The following is a 17695-nucleotide window of genomic DNA, read 5'->3' as shown; positions in this document are numbered from 1 at the left end:
ATACTAATCCAAGGATGTTCAAATCCGTTCTACAAAATGGCATCTGCACATAAACTTATGTGGATTCCTATGTATACTTTAACTATCTCCAGATAACTAAAATACATAATACAATGTAAATGCCATGCAAATAGTTGCTATACTGTACTGTTTAGGGAATGAATAATAACAAGGAAAAAAATTCTATACATGCTCAGTATAGAAATGTTTTCTCAAACATTTTCCATGTTAAGTTTGTCTTAGTGGATGTGGGACATGAAAGGTTGACTATAATGCAAATTGCTAAAATATAAAAAAAACTAGTAAACATGACAAAATGTTCCACCTCGCAGGAATGAAATAAAAAAGGTAAAAATACTTTGGATATGACAACAACAAAACACTACACACACACATACACCCCCACCCCCAATAAAAAGAGAAAGAAAAAGATGGCATGGAAGTAGAGAAATAGGTACATTATACATTGCTGATACAAGCACAAATGATGCAATCTTTCTGGAAGGCAATTTGGTTTGTACATGAGAAGGTCTTAAATCTGTTCAAGCCTCTGAGTAGTAATTCTACTTCTTGAGATTGAAGGAACAACTGGCCAGATGCCTAAGATATATAAGATGTTTATAGCAGCTCTATTTTCAATTTAGCTAAAAGGTAATCATTCTGATTTCAAATTAAGCACAGCCTGGGCATGAATCCTGGTTTAGGACTTACCACCAGTATTAACTAGTGCTGCCTATCTATCCAACGTCTCTGTGCCTTAGACTCCTCAATGCCTTGAGACCTAATGCAAGGGCTGAATGAAATGAATAGATATTAAATGCCTGGAATGGTGAGTAAAATTTAGCATGACCTGAATAAATGAATCCTACCTATCTCTTAAAATATCAGAATGTAAAAGTAACACAGAAATTAACATCATCAATCATTAGGGAACTGCAGATCAAAACCACAATGAGATTATCACTTCACACACACCAGGATGGCTATTTTAAATAAATAAATAAATAAAATGGTTGGTTAAGAATGAGGAGAACTTGGAACCCTTGCATACCACTGACGGGAATGTAAAATGATATAACTCTTATGGAAAACAGTATGGAGGTTCCTCAAAAAACAAAACAAAAACAAAAACAAAAACAAAAACAAACAACAACCAAAAAAACAAAACAAAAAAAATCTAAGCAGAATTACTATATGACCCAGCGATTTTATTTCTGGGTATACACAGCAGAGAAGTGAAAGCAGGGTCGTTCTCTAATATCTGTACACACCTGTTCATGGCAGCATTATTTACAACAGACAAATGTGGAAACCAATCCAAATTTTCACTGACATGCAAACAGATAAACAAAATGTGGTGCATACATACAACAAATGGAATATTATTACTAAGGAAGGAAATTCTGACACATTACAACATGGATAAACCTGGAGAATACCAGTCACAAAAAGACAAATATTGCATGATTCCACTCATATGAGGTATCTAGAATTCAGATAGAAAGAAGAGTGGTTACCAGGGGCTGAGGAGAGTGAAGAATGAGGGGCTGTTATTTAATGGGTACTGAGTTTCAGTGTGGAAAGCCAAAAAGGTTCTAAAGATGGATGGTGGTGAACTTATTTAATGTCATTAATTATACACTTTAAAGTAGTTAAAATGACAAAATTTTGTGTTATCTACATTTTACAAAAATCAAAACAAAAAGAACCCCAAACAAACAAAAACCCCAAAACCCCAAAATGACAGGAAAATGAATATTAAAACATAACAGGCACAATAAATATTTTATAAAGAAGACATCTCATAATATTAATCTAAATTATAGGATCTAGGATGAATTAAACTTTTCATTAAAAATAGCAAGTTAAGCCTTTTGGGTTAAAAATTCCTAGGCCAAACAACAACAACATCCCATCCCCCCACAAATCATCCCTGGGCAATCAGTACGTGATATCTTAATTTTAGTTATGATGGTTTCACAAAACATACATTTACAACAAAAGTAATATGTCTTTTCATATTATAAAATTAACAACTGGAAGGAGCAGGGAGAGAAGGCACATTTTAGCACAGATACAAACAGCTCCCTAGGGAAGAAAGGAGCAACATCCTGGAGTCATGAGAACAGGTTAAACTGGGCCAACTTAGGAAGGGAGGAAGTGAGAACACAGTCTCAGATGATTTCCTCAGATGAAAAGTGACTTAACATTTAAAGGTGGGGCTGGGCATGTAGGTCAATGGTAGAGTGCTTGTCTACATGCTCGAGGCCCTGGGTTTAATTCCCAGCATAGCAAAAAAATTATAAAAATAAAAATAAAAATTTAAAGTCAAGTTAGTTTGTGGACACTGAAACCAATTTCTGAAGTTTACATGGAAAGGAAAAAGGTTGAGAATAACCAAGAAAATACTGAAGAGGAACAATGTTGGAAGACTGACACTACCCCCACTTGAAGGCGTTAAAAGTTAGCTACTGCAATCAAGATAGGGTGGCTAAAGGATAAACAGGTAACAGAACAGACATCCTGGAAATAACCCCACATAAATAACAGCCCACTGATCTTTGACAAAGAAGTAGAGGCAATAATGGAGAAAAGAATCTTTTCACCAATGGTGCAGAGATGGACATTCACATACAAAAAAACAAAACAAAACAAACAACCCCCAGGCAAAAACCATCAACAAAAAAACCCCAAATAATCTAGATACAGACCTTCCACTATTCATGAAAGATAACTCAAAATGGATCATATATCTAAATGTAAAACACAAAACTATAAAACTAGAAGATAACAGAAGAAAACCTGGATGACTCTGATCTGGTGCTGGTATTTTAGATAAACTCTCAAAATACAATCCATGAAAGTAACTGATAAGCATGACTTCATTAAAATTGAAAAACTTCTATACTGTGAAAGACACTGAGAAAAAAGATCAGTTGTAGACTAAGAAAAAATATTTGCAAAAGACATTATCTGATAAGTGGCCATTACCAAAAGTACACAGAATAACCCCCCACCAACCTCCCACCGAAAATAGAACCAGGCAAGTACTTTACCAGTGAGCCACAAGCCCTGCCCCTAAATACAAAAAGAATTCAAAGCTTAGTGGTAAGAAAACAACTCAACTGAAAATGGGTTGAAGATCTAAACCAAAGAAGACATACAGATGACAAATAAGCACATAAAAAATCATTACAGCACTAGGAAAACATAAAGCAATAATAAAATATTACATACCTACTAGAATGGCCAAAATTCAAAACATGGATGCCACCAATACCAGCAGAAATGTGGAGTGACAGAAAATCTCATTCAACTACTGGTAATGTAAAATGGGTCAGCCATTTTTTAAGACAGTTTGGCAGTTTCTTACCAAACCAAATATACTCTTACCTTAAGATCTAGCAATCACACTCCTTGGCATCTACACAAAGGAGTCAAAAACAAATCAACATGAAAATCTGCATAGATATTTATAGCAGCTTTGTTCTTAACTGCCCATATTCAGAAGTAATCAATATCTCCTTCAGTGGGTAAACAGATAAAATATGGTACATCCATGGAGTATTACTTAGCACTAAAAAGAAACAAGCTATCATCCAGAGGACTCTTCAATGTCTATTCCAAGTGCAAGAAGTCTAGCAATAAGATTCCAACTAAATTTCATTTAGGAAAAGGCAAAATGAGGGAGATGGTTAAAAAGATCAGTGATGGCCATGGGTTAAGGAGGAGGGAGTAATGAACAGGCAGAGCAGAGGGGATTTTCAGAGCAGTGAAATCAATCTATGACACTATAAGGGTAGACACATTCAAAATACATTCGTCAAAACCCAAGGTATAGTTGGGTGCAGTGGCTGGCGCACGCCTATAATCCCAGCAGCTCAGGAGGCTGAGGAAGGATCGTGAGTTCAAAGCCAGACTCAGAAATGGCAAGATGCTAAGCAACTCAGTGAGACCCTTTCTTTAAATAATATACGAAATAGGGCTGGGATGTGGCTCAGTGGTTGTGCTCCAGAGTTCGATCCTGGGGACCAAAAACAAAACAAAACAAAATCCACAGAATGGAGCTGGGGTTGTAGCTCAGTGGTAGAGTACTGGCCTCACATGTGTGCACTGGACTCAATTCTCAGCACAGCCAAGTATTCAAATACATGAATAAAATAAAGGTCCATCAACAACTAAAAAAACCCCCCAACAAACAAAAACCCCACAGACTGTGAACACTAATGTAAACTATGAATTCTGGATAATAATGATGTGCAAAGTAGGTTCGCAGATTGTAATAAGCGTACCACTCTGGTACGGGCTGTTGACAGAGGGGAGGGCTATGGAGAACTGAGCAAGGGGTTTAAAAAGGACCCCAACACAAATTTATGTAAATAAAAAATCCCCTTAAATCAGTGGGGAAGATGGAGAATTATTCACTAATTGGAATTGGAAAAACTTGGCTGCCACCTGGAAAAAGAAAAATAGGAGGTGTGCCTCACACCACACCAGCAGATTCCAAATAGATTAAATGTTTAAGTGAAAAAAAGAAGAAACCATAAAACTACATGTACTGGCCCAATTCGTCTACTTCCTTGGGCTCACTCCCCTTACCAGGCCTGGGCTACTTACTCTATGGAGGTCATGGCTACTGGGGCCACAGTCTTGTTCCTTAACACTGCCACTATCTCAGGGTAAGGGCCAGGTTACAGTACTGACAAATAGGTCAACTCCATCAAACCCAGGGAGTCGCTGGGCAAGGGGGTGCATGCCTATAATCCCAGTGATATGGAAGGCTGAGGCAGGACGATTGCAAGTTTAAAGCCAGCCTCAGTAACTTAGTGAGGCTCTAAGCAACTTAGCGAGACCCTGTCTCAAAAATGAAAAAAGTGCTGGAGGTGGAGCTCAGCAGTAGAGTGCCCCTGGGTTCAATTTCTGATACAAAACAAAAACCACAACAAGTATATACCCCCCAAAATCAAAACAACAACCACCACAAAAATAAACTCAGGAGACTCTAATTCGAGATCTGACTACCCAAGAGGCTGAGTACCATACTCCAAGTGGAAAACAACTGCACTCAGGGAAGCTTGGATCAACAGGGGTGATAACACTTCCTCCTTCCTCCTCAAGGGGCCTTCCTGAAGTTTGGTGGTGAAGACCTGTCTGGAGGGATCTTGCATGACCAAGCAACTGGTTGTTTCTTATGAAGCTGTGGTCAGTCTGACATACTGCCATACACAGTTGGCCATTTGTGGATTTTCTATCTACGAATTCAATCAACTGTAATAAAAAAACATTTGGGCAAGGGATAAGGAGCAGGTCATGTCTAATCAAACATGAACACCTTTTTCCTTGTCGTTATCCTTAAATACTACAGTGTAACAACTATATGCATAGCGCTTACATTTTATTAGGTATTGTGAGTAAACTAGAGATGACTTCAGGTATATAGGAGTATGAGGGTAGGTTGTATGCAAATACTACACCGTTTTACATAAGGGTCATGAGCCTCTGTGGTCCTGGAACCAATCCCTTGATTATACCATGGATATCACCTTATTCTTTCCCCCTCTATCCTCTCTCTTGCTGCCTCAGTATTTCATCTCCTAATAAGGCATTTAATTACTTTGCTTTATGCTGTTTCCTATGTAACCTGACATGACACAGGCTAAGACATCAGAAGAAACTATGGAGACAGTAAAAAGATCTGTGGTTTCCAGGGTTTAGTGGGTAGGAAGGGATGAAAAGGCACAGCGCAGAGGGGTCCCCCCCCTCTTTTTTTCTGTGGTGTTGGGGATGAAATCCAGGGGCTCATGCACTCCAGGCAAGTGCTCTACCACTGAGCCATCCCCAGTCTTGCACAGAGGATTTTTAAGGCAGTGAATTTACAAATGCTGAATAATAATGTCTCAATGCAGGTTCACTGACTATAATACATGTACCACTGAGGTGGGGGATGTTGAGGGTACATGGGAACTCTACTTTTGTATTTTCCTCAATTTTGCTGTAAAACTAAAGCTGCTCTTAGAAAACAAAGTCTTCGTGAATTTTCTTTCTTTCTTTCTTTTTTTTTTTTCTCGTGGTACTGGGGATCGAACTCAGGGCCAGCTGAGCTATGGCCCCAGCCCCAAAAACAAAGTCTTAAAAAAAAAAAAACAAAACTAAATAGTCACTAAAGGCTACATCTCAAGCATGTAAAAAAGTGAAAGGCCAAACATGCCCTAGGCAAGGCAGGTTGAGGAGCTGTTGCTGAAACACACTGGCAAGGTGTTCCTGAGCTACCTGAGACACAGAGGGAAAGATAGGCGACATTTTCTTTGCTCCCTCAGAAAAGACCTTCTGGAAGCTTTGGGAGGGGGACACACATCCATGCCCTCCCTTTGTGTACCTACCAGTCACTCCTCCAGCCTCTGCAGTCTTCTTGACTTTCTGCTGGTCATCCCAGCGCAGCTCAGAAAACCCATCTACCTCGATATCGGGCTGCCGGATAGAGTGACCCACCTTCCAGAAGCAGGAGAAATGGTACCAGTGTGGGACTTTTCCATCAAACATGGGTGACTGAAAGGCAGGGGAATCAGCAGGTAAGTGGGCAATCAACCCCCAATCAGGCTTGCCAGACCATCCCAGCTCTCAGTGTGGGTCAACATAGACAATCTGTTTTCTTCTCTATAAATGACCCGGCCTACATCCCCCACATGTCCCACAAAGCACTTCTATCCCATGTTCTTTCTCAAAATCTTTTCCAACAGCTTAGAGAAGCTGTTGTGGCTGGCTATTGCCACGGAGTGGTGGTGTTCTACAACAGATCTCTGCCTTTTAGCCCTGTGCCATTCCACATTAGCGATTTGCTGCAGAGCCTAGTGAAATGCACACAAGGCACCCTTTCAGTGTCCTGGCCCCATTGCATCTGCTGGGAAAAGCCAGACAGCCACACCAGTCACCTCTGGACTCAAAGGGCCTAGGCAGCCCAGAAAGGGCTCTTTAAATGCCTCTGTAGATAACAATAATGAGGAACAAGACCCAGATAATGAACATGGCAGAGAAAATGTGTCAGAAAAAAGTGTCAAGTTTGCAGCAGTCAGGCAGATAAATGGAATGAATTAGCTTCTGTGAGGGAAGCTCCATCAAGAATAGTTGAGGGCAGCAGGCTAGAGGGTCCCCTGAGATTGAATGATCTTGCTTCAGGAAAAGAACTTCCTCCCCCAAATTTGGAGGGAGGAAAAGAGAAAAGATGGGCCCCCCAACCAGATGACAAATGGCACTCCTGAGAGCAAACTCATGTTCTGGCTGTCAGACACTCCACCTGATCTCACCAGGAAGTTCATGCAGATCCCCAAATATCTGGCTGTCAAGTAAGGACACCTATAGTGGCCTCAACCTGGCTCTGCCTGCCCTGGCACCCCTGGTCTACCCCTCCTCTGCAATGCTCAGAATACCCTCGTGCAAAAAAGGGCACATGCCTGTGGCATTTCTTTCTGGCTTTGCTGGGGGCCTCATACCTTCTGTTCCTTGATCTGGGTGCTGTGTTGAGTACTGGGCATCTGAGAGTGCTGCCCAAGGAACTACTCACAGTACAAACTTAAAGAACTCCATCCTTCAGCATAAAAACCCTTGACTAAAGCAAGGCTTTGACTAAGAGCTTAAGACTGGGAATGATCTGACAAGTCAAACTCAAGCAAAACATGCTGGTTGTGCACTTACTGGGCACACACCATAGATCTGAGTCCTCACCCAGCCAGGAGCTCCCAAACCTTTAACATTTTCTTCTGTGTAACAAGGCCACACCACCTGCCTGCCTACCCACAGACAGAGTGACCATGCTGTGTGCCAAGAATACTCAAACCCTCTCAGGGCAGAGAATTCACAGGCCCACCACCACCCCTCCCAGTGGAAACACCCGAGGGCCCAGCTCCTCCCTCTAAGACTGCCTGAAGCTAAAGTATCAGGTATTGGTTGAGGGGAGAACAATCCCCCCATACAAATGTAAAAGAAGGTATTTAAATTCGAGCACAAAGAAGAAAGGCTTCTTTCTTTCTGGCTTTCACAGCTCAGCCTATAGGACCAACTTTAAATTCTGAATTAAAACCTCCAATTACAACTACAGAAAAATCAAGCTTACTTTGAATAATAAAGAATTTCTTTCACTATCGAATAAATGGAAGGAGCGTCCAGAATGCTAAATTTTATCAGTTGCAGGTTCCTCTCAGGAGTCTTCCTGGAATCCCCAGCCTCCTCCTTTCTTTCTCAACACACTGGCTATACTTGGGTTTCTGCCTGTCCTTCCCACTAAGAGGATCATCTGGCTGAATGGTGAGGCCTATGAATGTCCCTTTAATACATAATAAACACAGGAAACTACATTGAAATAATTATCAAAACATTAAAAAAGTGCTTTTGGGGTACATTAACCTATGAGCTTTACTAGCATTCACTCTTGTAACTACTGTAATTCTGAAGTAGTCAAGAGTATGTTTGTTAATTGAGCAATCCCCAGCTGTAAAGTGATATGGAAATGTGTTGTTGGTGACAAAAATGTCAGGCAATACATCATTGCTTTGTTGCTGCTTACATTCATAACTGGACGAAATAATGAACTTAATCTAGAGATGAGTAAAGGCGAGATGTGAATTATTTCTTGCCTAAACTTGGGGAGCTCTTGAGTTCTATTCAATCACCCACAGACCCAGGTTAAGATCCCCTGCACTAGGGGAAATTAAGATGGGGCCTATACATTCAGGGTAACGATCAAAGACCCTAGGAAGGAAAGAGACACACTCTTCAAATCTTAGGTCCTGTCTTCTTCTCCAGTCTCGTTTTTCTACCCCATTTCTGTGAATAAGAACTCTTAAGCTCCCACACTTGGCTGGTGCCCAGCTTCACCAAGTCCACCCACCTTGTACAGCGATGTTTACCAAATTCAGGATTCTCTGATGTAAAAAAATTTACATCTGTCTTCCCTAACTTCTAAATTAAAATTTTTTTCTTTCTATCTTGAATGTCAGAAGCAAAGCAAAAGGTGTGTTAGCAGTGCCTGATTTTTGTCGCCAACAGTAATTATAGGTATTAGTTAACTAACAGTGCCTGGAGCTTACTAGGCACGTGTCAACAGAATGAATAAGTCCTGTGTACCAGGTACTGAGACAGGAAGGTCCTGAAGATACCATGATGATAGCCTCAGTCCGTACTGTGAAATAACAGCACAGTGGGCCCTTGGTACCCACTGGATAAATGTCTTCCTGCCCTCTACCCAAGTACTGAAAAATCCATTGAGGGCTCTCAGGTCATTCCTGAAACACATTACAGTACAGGGCAGAGAGGGAAATCAATTACCTTGACCATTAGAATTGAGCTTGGGTAATAGACGTTGGAATGGGAGGAATGGGTCAGTAGAGAACCAAAATTTTAAAGGCAGACATCAGAAAACTGGAAACCTGAGGCAGGAACTTCTGGCACAGGCAAAGGCCTTCTAGCTCACTTCACTGCAGCACCTGGTCACTTCCCTAACTACATTCGCAAGCCTTAGAGATTGGGAGGGGACCCCCAATCTTTCAAAGAACCTAGATAAGAAGTCCCAGGCGCCACTCTTCCTCAAACCAGGCAGCTGCAAAAGCATGGAGGAGTTTGTGAACCTGCAAAGTTGGAGGAAAATGGTTTCAATCACAAATTAGGCCCAAAGCGAATGCACTATATGGAAATGAAACTGCCTTGCAGTTTTGCATAATTAAAATAAAAAAGGAGAGCGAGTGGGTGTTGAAATGAGAGTCAAAAATAGTTTTAAGAAAAAAAAAAAAAATCCTCACATGCCAGTAGCCACCACCCAGGTAGGACAAAAATCTTCCAGAACAAGGTAGGTCATAATCAGAGGAGCACACATATTTTTCTTCCCCGAGGCGAATGGCAATAAACCAAGTTCTCTGCCACCCAGACATAAGCGGTTTCTTGTTTTTACAGAACGAATGGTACCACCAGCTGAAAACTCTTATTTCCCGGGCTTTTCCTGCAAGATCAGCAAAATCTCCCAAATCTCCCGGAAGGGTCGATCGGGCGGGCCACGGGGGACAGCGGCAGCACCCCAGGCCCGGCTCGCTCCAGGACGGTCCTCCGCCCTCCTGCCCCGACACAGTTAACCAGGCAGGGCCACGCGCCCCATCCCGCCGCCCACATAGCAGCCCCGGACGCCCGGGGGCTGCGCCGAGCGCCGGGCTCCGTCCCTCCCCCCAACCCCCGCACCTGCACCATGATGGCCATCCGGAGCGAGTCCTTGGGGATGCTCTCGCTGCATTTCTTACAAGAGGCGCGCCCGCTTTTGGCGTACTCGACTCGGTAGAGCTTGTCCGAGGACTCGGCCATCCTTTCGTTCGTGCCGCTGCGGCTCTGGGAACCAGACGCCGCAACTCCGACCCACACCGCGGATGCAGCTGCCTCCCACTCGGCCCGCGCCGGTCCGCTCTCTGCAAGTACTCAGGCGTCCAGAACTGCTGCCGAGCACGCCACGCCGACCACCGCCGCTCCGAGATAGATTACTGATGTCTGGCGGCGGGAACGCCCCCAGCGCCCGCGCTCAGGGGCGGGGTCGGCGGCGTGCGCGCCCCCTGCCGGCCGGGAGGGGCGACGTGTCCTGCGCGTGTGCGGGTCTGAGTGTCCGCGTGTCTAAGCTCGACTGGTAGCTACAGAAGCTGCAGTCAGTCATCGCGGATTTTTCTTCTATTTTTTTCCTTTGAGTCGCATTGAACTCTTGCGCTCCAGCGATTCTTCCACTTTAGCCTCCCTGGTACCTGGAACTTCAGGTGTGCACCACCACGTCTGCACGTCACAGATGTTTTCATACCACTTTAGAGTTGGAGAGAACTCAAATTGTTAAGATAATCACTGCTTGAAATTGTGATAATTGCTAGACCTGCTACTACTGGAACTCGTTATTTAATGTAGAAATGTATTTTTAAATATAACGTGTTTCTTTTTTTCAGTTCTATATCTTTTGTTTTTTTCATTTTAATACATTGTATGGTGAGCGTGCTATATTTAAGATTGTGCAGTTCTGCTCTGGAGAACAAGAAAAACAAACAGGATGAATACAACTCATAAAAAGTATTAAAGAAAGAAGCATGTAGTTCAAGAGATACAGATGTTAAGTAGGCAAGTAGGTTGGGAGACACCTGTATAATCCTAAAAGTTAGTAACCTGTTCGCTATGTTGAAGGTAAATGGAATAAGTGGCATATATGATGGAACAAGTAAGAGTTTTATTTAGAGAGTAACCAAAAGACATGTTCATTCCACCTCCGCTTTGACAACTATGTCATCTCTAAATGGCTATCCAGTGATTCCTTTCTGTCATCTATATGAGCTGCCTCCAAAATGCAGATAAAATCTATGGCAGTTCAATAGGCTGGTTGGCAAGCTACAGCTGTTGGCCAAGTGTACTTCTAAAAACTGGTACTGCAAGGTTTATTTGCCCTATATTTACCTAACATATCTTGTCCCCCTTTAAGAGTAAGGACACCAAGATAAGAGTAACTATTTTCAAGACTGACAAGGACATTTAGCTGCCAGTTTTTAAAGTCTCCTCTTCCAGACTTTTTGGGGCAGGGCGAACATAACTCCGATTATTGTCCTATACCTTCTAGGAGTAGCAGAGCATTGCAGGCATGATGAGACTGCCTACTAAGCAGGAGCAAGCATCTCATGGGAACCAAATTGCACCCCTTTCCAGGATTACAGATCGGATTGATAAACATCTGAGTGGCAAGTGGAGATTGTCCTCAGTGATAAGGATTTCTGTGGAGCTACTTCATGGAATCAGAACTGAGATAATGATGAACCAGACCACAATTTGACCAAGACTGTTAAATTATGCTTATATCTAGCCCCTCCCCCATTCTTCCTCTATTTAAACCTGAAGTTGATATAAGTACCCTGAAATTAAGACTGAGATGTTTGATCTCACTTTGCCTTCCCAATTTGGCCATATCTATTAAGCTTCCTTTCCCATTTCTGCCTCATTTGGTTTTATGGGTAAAGTGGTCAGACTTATTTCTTCCACTGGCTTAGGACTCTTGTAATAGTACCTTCTTCTGAGCCACCAAGAGCATCCTGAGGTGTGGTTCTCTAACCTCACCATAAGTGGGACAGGCTGTTGCCACATAGATGAACAAATGTTCCCTCTACCTACCTGAACCTTATCCTGTGTGTGTTAATTTATCCTTACAAGTTCCCTTTTTAGAAGTAGTTTAAATCAGATGTTCCAAACTAATTCAAAAACCCCTCAATTCCAGCATTGTAATTTGATTTGTGAGGCTTTCTGTTTTAAGGTTTTAGAATAGCTTGCCTGATAGTGTCTCTGGAAGATACCATTGCATTCAGGTAATTTCCTACCTGATATTTATTCTGGAAAGGGGACCATAGGCCTCCCGAGACCACTAAAGGGATCCTGTGCACATACACAAATGCTTAAGAATTCTGGCCCTGGAATCCTAAGGAGAACCAATCCTATCCAATTGCCTGATGTATTTCTGAAGGTTGACTTATTATATGCTTCAATTATAGTCAAACCTTCTCCCCTATTCCCCACCTTAGGAAATGGCCCACCATTCTCCATATTACTTGGGTCAAACACCTTGGTGTCACCTTCATTCCTTTCCTCTTCTGTCTCAAGTCACCAAATCCTGACTTTGATGGTTTCTCACCACCATCCATCAGCACAGCTGTCACAGCCACCATGGTCTTCTGAATACCTGCCCTCCTGCAGTCTTTTCTCTGTGAAAGTACGTGCAATCACTTTATATCTCAACCTGTGTCACCTTCATGATCGAAACCCTCCAGAGATTCCTCAACAATTTAGAATAAAATCCAAGTTTTTCCCCTTGTTTGGATCTGGTCCTTGGCCACTTCTCACACTTCATTGCTGCACCTTCTCTATGGCTCCCTCTGCCATAGAGAGCTCTATGACAGCCTCACAGGCTGTTCCTCAATCACTCAAGATAGCTCCCACATCAAAGCTTTTTTGCATCAACTGTCACTCTTTTGTAACAGTTTTCGCCCAACCACCATGCAGTTTACTCCCCCACTTCATTCAGCTTCTGCTCATGAGCCACCTGGTGGGCCCATCCACGAATGTTCCCTGATCACTGCAGCTAAGATGCTTATATTCTTCTTTGCACTTATTACTCTTTTTTTGTGTTTGTTTTTTGGTTTTCGGTATCAGGGATTGAACCCAGGTGTGCTTAACCACTGAGCCACATACCCAGCCTGTTTTTGTATTTTTATTTAGAGGCAGGATCTAAGTTGCCCAAGGTGACTTTGAACTTGTAATGTTCCTGCCTCAGCTTTCTGAGCCTCTGGAATTACAGGTGTGTGCCACCATGCCCATGGTGCTCATGAGCCACCTGGTGGGCCCATCCACGAATGTTCCCTGATCACTGCAGCTAAGATGCTTATATTCTTCTTTGCACTTATTACTCATGCCCATGGTGGCACAGCATATTTTCTGCATCTGTATATGTTTATCATCTGTTTCCCTCACCAGACAGGAAGCCCCATGAAGGCAGGGGCTGTTGTGTATTTTGCTCACAGCAATACCCTTAGTACCTGGAACAGTGCCAAGCACTCAAAAACACTGGTTGGAAGAATGCTGAATCCTACATTTGGCCCCCCTCTCTGCACAGCCTGACTGTTTAATTAATAATATTCTTTTACATTTGTGTAGCTTTTCAAATTTTACAAAGGGCTCTCATAAACACTATTTTGTTCACTCCTCATTATAATGCTGTAATAGGTTTTTGAAAAACTAATAAACAGTTTTATTTACTTAGAAGCATTCAGTATGTCTGCAAAGTAGCTGCATTTTTTTTTCCAAAGGGGTATTCAGTTAATGGTATAAGTATTTCATTTACCCTGTATGAGCTTGTATGAACAGAGAGCTAAAGAAGAAGCTTTAAATCCCTATGTCAATTTACAGTCCTGATAATAGATCAGGCCAGGTTGGTGGCTATTGAGAAAACCGTTAAGTACAGGTTGTCTAAAGAATTACTTGGTAATTCCCGTTAACAATATTAAAAAAAAAAAAAAAAAAAGGACCTCACACAGTTTAAAAACAGACTTTTCAGAGTTTTGCATTTCAATTTTTTTTCTTTAAAGGGAATGAGTTATACCAGGGAGGTTACAGTCTTTATTGGAAAGAAGAAGAAAATGTCATGGAACCATCGTAATTTATCATCATCATCTTTGACTTTGTCTTCTTCATCTTCCTCACCTTCTTCATGGTTCTCCTTTCTTTCTTCCCCCCTCGCTTTTTTCAGCTGTAACAGCATCCTTTTTGCCACATCAGCTTTCCTTTTGCTGGGCATGTGGCAACATCCCTTTGGTACTTTTCCTCAAGCCAAGCAGGCATCTTCTAGGGCTGTGTGCCACCAGCCACACCATCGCTCTCCTCTCTCCCAGCTTCTTTGAAGTATTGCCAATGGACAAGCCAGGCTGTCCTTTCATTTGGGGGCAGTACTCAGAAAACAAAGAAAAAAGTCAAAGGATGCACTGGAATCCTGAGCTTCTTTTTTACTTCTGTTTTAGGAGGGATGAAAATGGTCATTTCTCTTCTTGAGGGAAACTCTTGCCAGGCATACACTGATTTCCTTTCTCATTAATAGACAAGGTTCTCCACTGTTCTGAACTTTTTTTTTTTTTTTTTTTGGTACTGGGGATTGAACCCAGGGAGTCCTTAACTACTGAGCCACATCCCCTACCCTTTTTATTTTTTATTTAAGGACAGAATCTCACTGAGTTGCTTAGGGCCTCACTAAATTACCGAGGCAGGCTTTGAACTTGTGATCCTCCTGCTTCAGTCTCCCAAGTTGCTGGGACTACAGGTGTGTGCTCCTGCACCCAACCCAGGTCAATGACATTGTGTGTGGGAGGTGAGGGCAGGTGGGGGTACTGTTGGTCTGTCTTCAAGAATTCCCATCTCTCCTGGGGGTTCCAGAGCCCCTCCAGTCCCCTTATCTGTATTGAATGTGTCTTCATTACCTTGCCCAGTGCCTGGGAGCCCCCCTCCTTCTCTCAGCTGTTGTTCTGGTTTGCAGCTTCAAACTCTTGTGCGGCAGCCTCCTCTTACGCAGTTACCTGGGTGTTTCCCCTACACACGCAGTTTCTCTGTGGTTCATCTTTTAGGATTTCCTGAGAGATCAGGAATACTTTTGTATTATAAGACCTATACTTTCATGTGCTGCTTTGCCATCTTTGGACCTCACAGGACCTAACTGCAAGTTTCCTGGGTGTGTTAGTCCATTTTTCATTACAATAACAAACATCCGAGATAATCAACTCCTAAAGAAGAAAGACTTATTTTGGTTCAGTGGTTGGTGGGTCCAATGATCAGGTGGCCACATTGCTTTGGGGCCTGTGGTGAGGCAGCACATCGTGGTGGGGAGTATGTGGTGGAGCAAAATGCCACTTATCTCATGGCCAGGATATGGACAGAGGAAGAAGGGGCTGGCTTCCCATTGTCCCCCTTGGGGGCACATCTGCAGTGATCTTAGACCTCCCACTAAGCCCCATCTCTTCAAGGATCTACCACTTCCCAATAGCACCAACCTGGAGTCTCAGCTTTCAACACACAGGCCTTTGAGGGACAATTAAGATCCATATGTAGCACTGGGTCCCATTAGATGCCTCCCTCCCCAGCAGGAAATACTCCACATCAGAGAAGTCCCCTATCAGTTTCAAAACAATTCCTGCAAGCCAGTTACATCATCCCATGGGAATCAAGGGTCACCAGACCTTCTTGTCCCCATAAAATCTGCCTCATGCGGTCCCTGCTGGCATACTGTGCCCCAGATGCAACCTCCATGTGTCCCTACGTAGTGTCCTCCGCAACTGGGCTGTGAGTTTATATGAATAATATGCTACTGCCAACCTCCTTAATTTACTTTAAAGTATTTACTCTCTGACTTTGGGTTTGGAGGGGTATTGGTGACCTGTGCTTAATCTGTCTTTCCTCAATTTACTAGGCTAATTTAAAAATATTTAGACTGGGAGCTGGCTGGGGTTGTGGCTCGGTGGCAGAGCGCTTGCCTAATGTGTGAGGCACTGGGTTCGATTCTCAGTGCTGCATATAAATAAACAAAATAGAGGTTAAAAAAATAAAACCCTTTAGACTGTTAAAGTTGTTTCCTTTTGTTGCTGTTGTTCTTAAAAGGTAATACTGCTGTTTTCACCCATATGCATTTGTCTTTGCACACCTCTGCTATTATTTCTTTGAGGTAGATTCTGCTTTAGTTGTATCATGTCAGTGTCCCCCAAAGGCCCATGTGTGAGGACCTGGTCCTCAGGTTGGCACTCCTGGGAGGTGATCAGGCAGTAGGAATCTTGAAGAGATGGGGCCTCATGGGAAGTATTAGGTAATTGGATCATACTTTTGAAGGAGATAGTGACACCCTGGCTTCTTCCTCTCTTTTTTTACTTCTCCACCTTGAGGTAAACAATTTATTCTACAATGCTCACTCTGCCATGATGTACCCCCACAGGCCCAAAACTGTTGCCAATTGGTCTTAGGTTGAAACTTCCAGAACTGTGAGCCAAAATAAATTTTCCTCTTCATAAATTGAATATCTCAGGTATTCTGTTACAATAATGGAAAGCTGACTAACAAATTCCTAGAAGGAGTATGAACTGATAAGGTATGTGTACTTAAACTTCTTAGAGATTCAAAATTGACCTTTGATACACACATACATTGCTGGTGGGACTGCAAATTGGTGCAACCATTCTGGAAAGCAGTATGGAGATTCCTCAGAAAACTTGGAATGGAACCAGTTATCCCACTCCTTGGTTTATACCCAAAGGACTTAAAATCAGTATACTACAGTGACACAATCACACCAATGTTTATTGCAGCCCAATTCACAATAGATAAACTATGGAACCAACCTAGGTGCCCTTCAACAGATGAATGAACAAAGAAATTGTGGCCTATATACACAGTGGAATATTACTCAGCCTTAAAGAAGAATGAAATTATGGCACTTGTCTGTAAATGGATGGTACTGGAGAATATCATGCTAAGCAAAAAAAGCCAACCTGAAATAATCAAAGGCCAATGTTTTCTCTGATATGCAGAGAAACATAATAAGGCAGGATGGGGGCTAGGGAAGAATAGAGGTACTTTGGATTAGACAAAGTTGAGCGCAGGGAGGGGAGGGAGTATGGGGTTAGGAATGATGGTAGAATGAATGGGACATTATTACCCTATGTGCATAAATGATTACAGGACTTGTGTAACTCAACATCATGTACAACCAGAAGAATGAGAAGATATACTGCATTTATGTATGTTGTGTCAATATGCATTCTTCTCTTATGTATAATTAGAACAAATTTAAAAAAAAAGTTGACCTTTGAAAAGGCTGTAGGGGATTATATGTTCCCCTAGCAACAAGTAAAACTAACAATATCCACTATTTTAAGTGTGCAAGGAAATGCACAGTCCTTTAAATTTTGAAGGTCTAATGATTGTGTGATCTTATTTGTAATGATATTATTGAAGAATAACAAAAAATGATTAAGTGTATGTACCTGGAGGGTACAGTTTGGTGAATTTTTGCTGCATGACCACCAGCCAATTCTGACTAGAGAACATTCCCAGCTTTTCATGAGCATCTCTCCTGCCTATTCCCAGCTATTAGCTCTTACCTCCCACAGTTTTGGCTTCTATCTTT

General features: G+C 42.3%; 1 protein-coding gene across 1 annotated transcript in view; it reads right to left on the bottom strand.

Annotated features, from left to right (window-relative positions):
* The window catches only part of PARP1 (poly(ADP-ribose) polymerase 1), a 43666-nt gene extending 33161 nt beyond the window's left edge, over positions 1-10505 (bottom strand). The window contains exons 1-2 of the mRNA XM_079106651.1: positions 10219-10505; positions 6381-6546 (exon numbers count right to left, since the gene is read on the bottom strand). Coding sequence (XP_078962777.1) covers positions 6381-6546; positions 10219-10338 — 286 coding nt within the window. The 5' untranslated portion in view covers positions 10339-10505. The remainder of the gene's footprint in view (positions 1-6380; positions 6547-10218) is intronic.
* Positions 10506-17695: the final 7190 nt, after the last annotated feature.

This window comes from Sciurus vulgaris (genome assembly GCF_902686455.1).
Source record: "Sciurus vulgaris genome assembly, chromosome: 12".
NCBI classification, from domain to species: Eukaryota; Metazoa; Chordata; class Mammalia; order Rodentia; family Sciuridae; genus Sciurus; species Sciurus vulgaris.
This window is presented reverse-complemented; position numbering and strand designations above follow the sequence as displayed.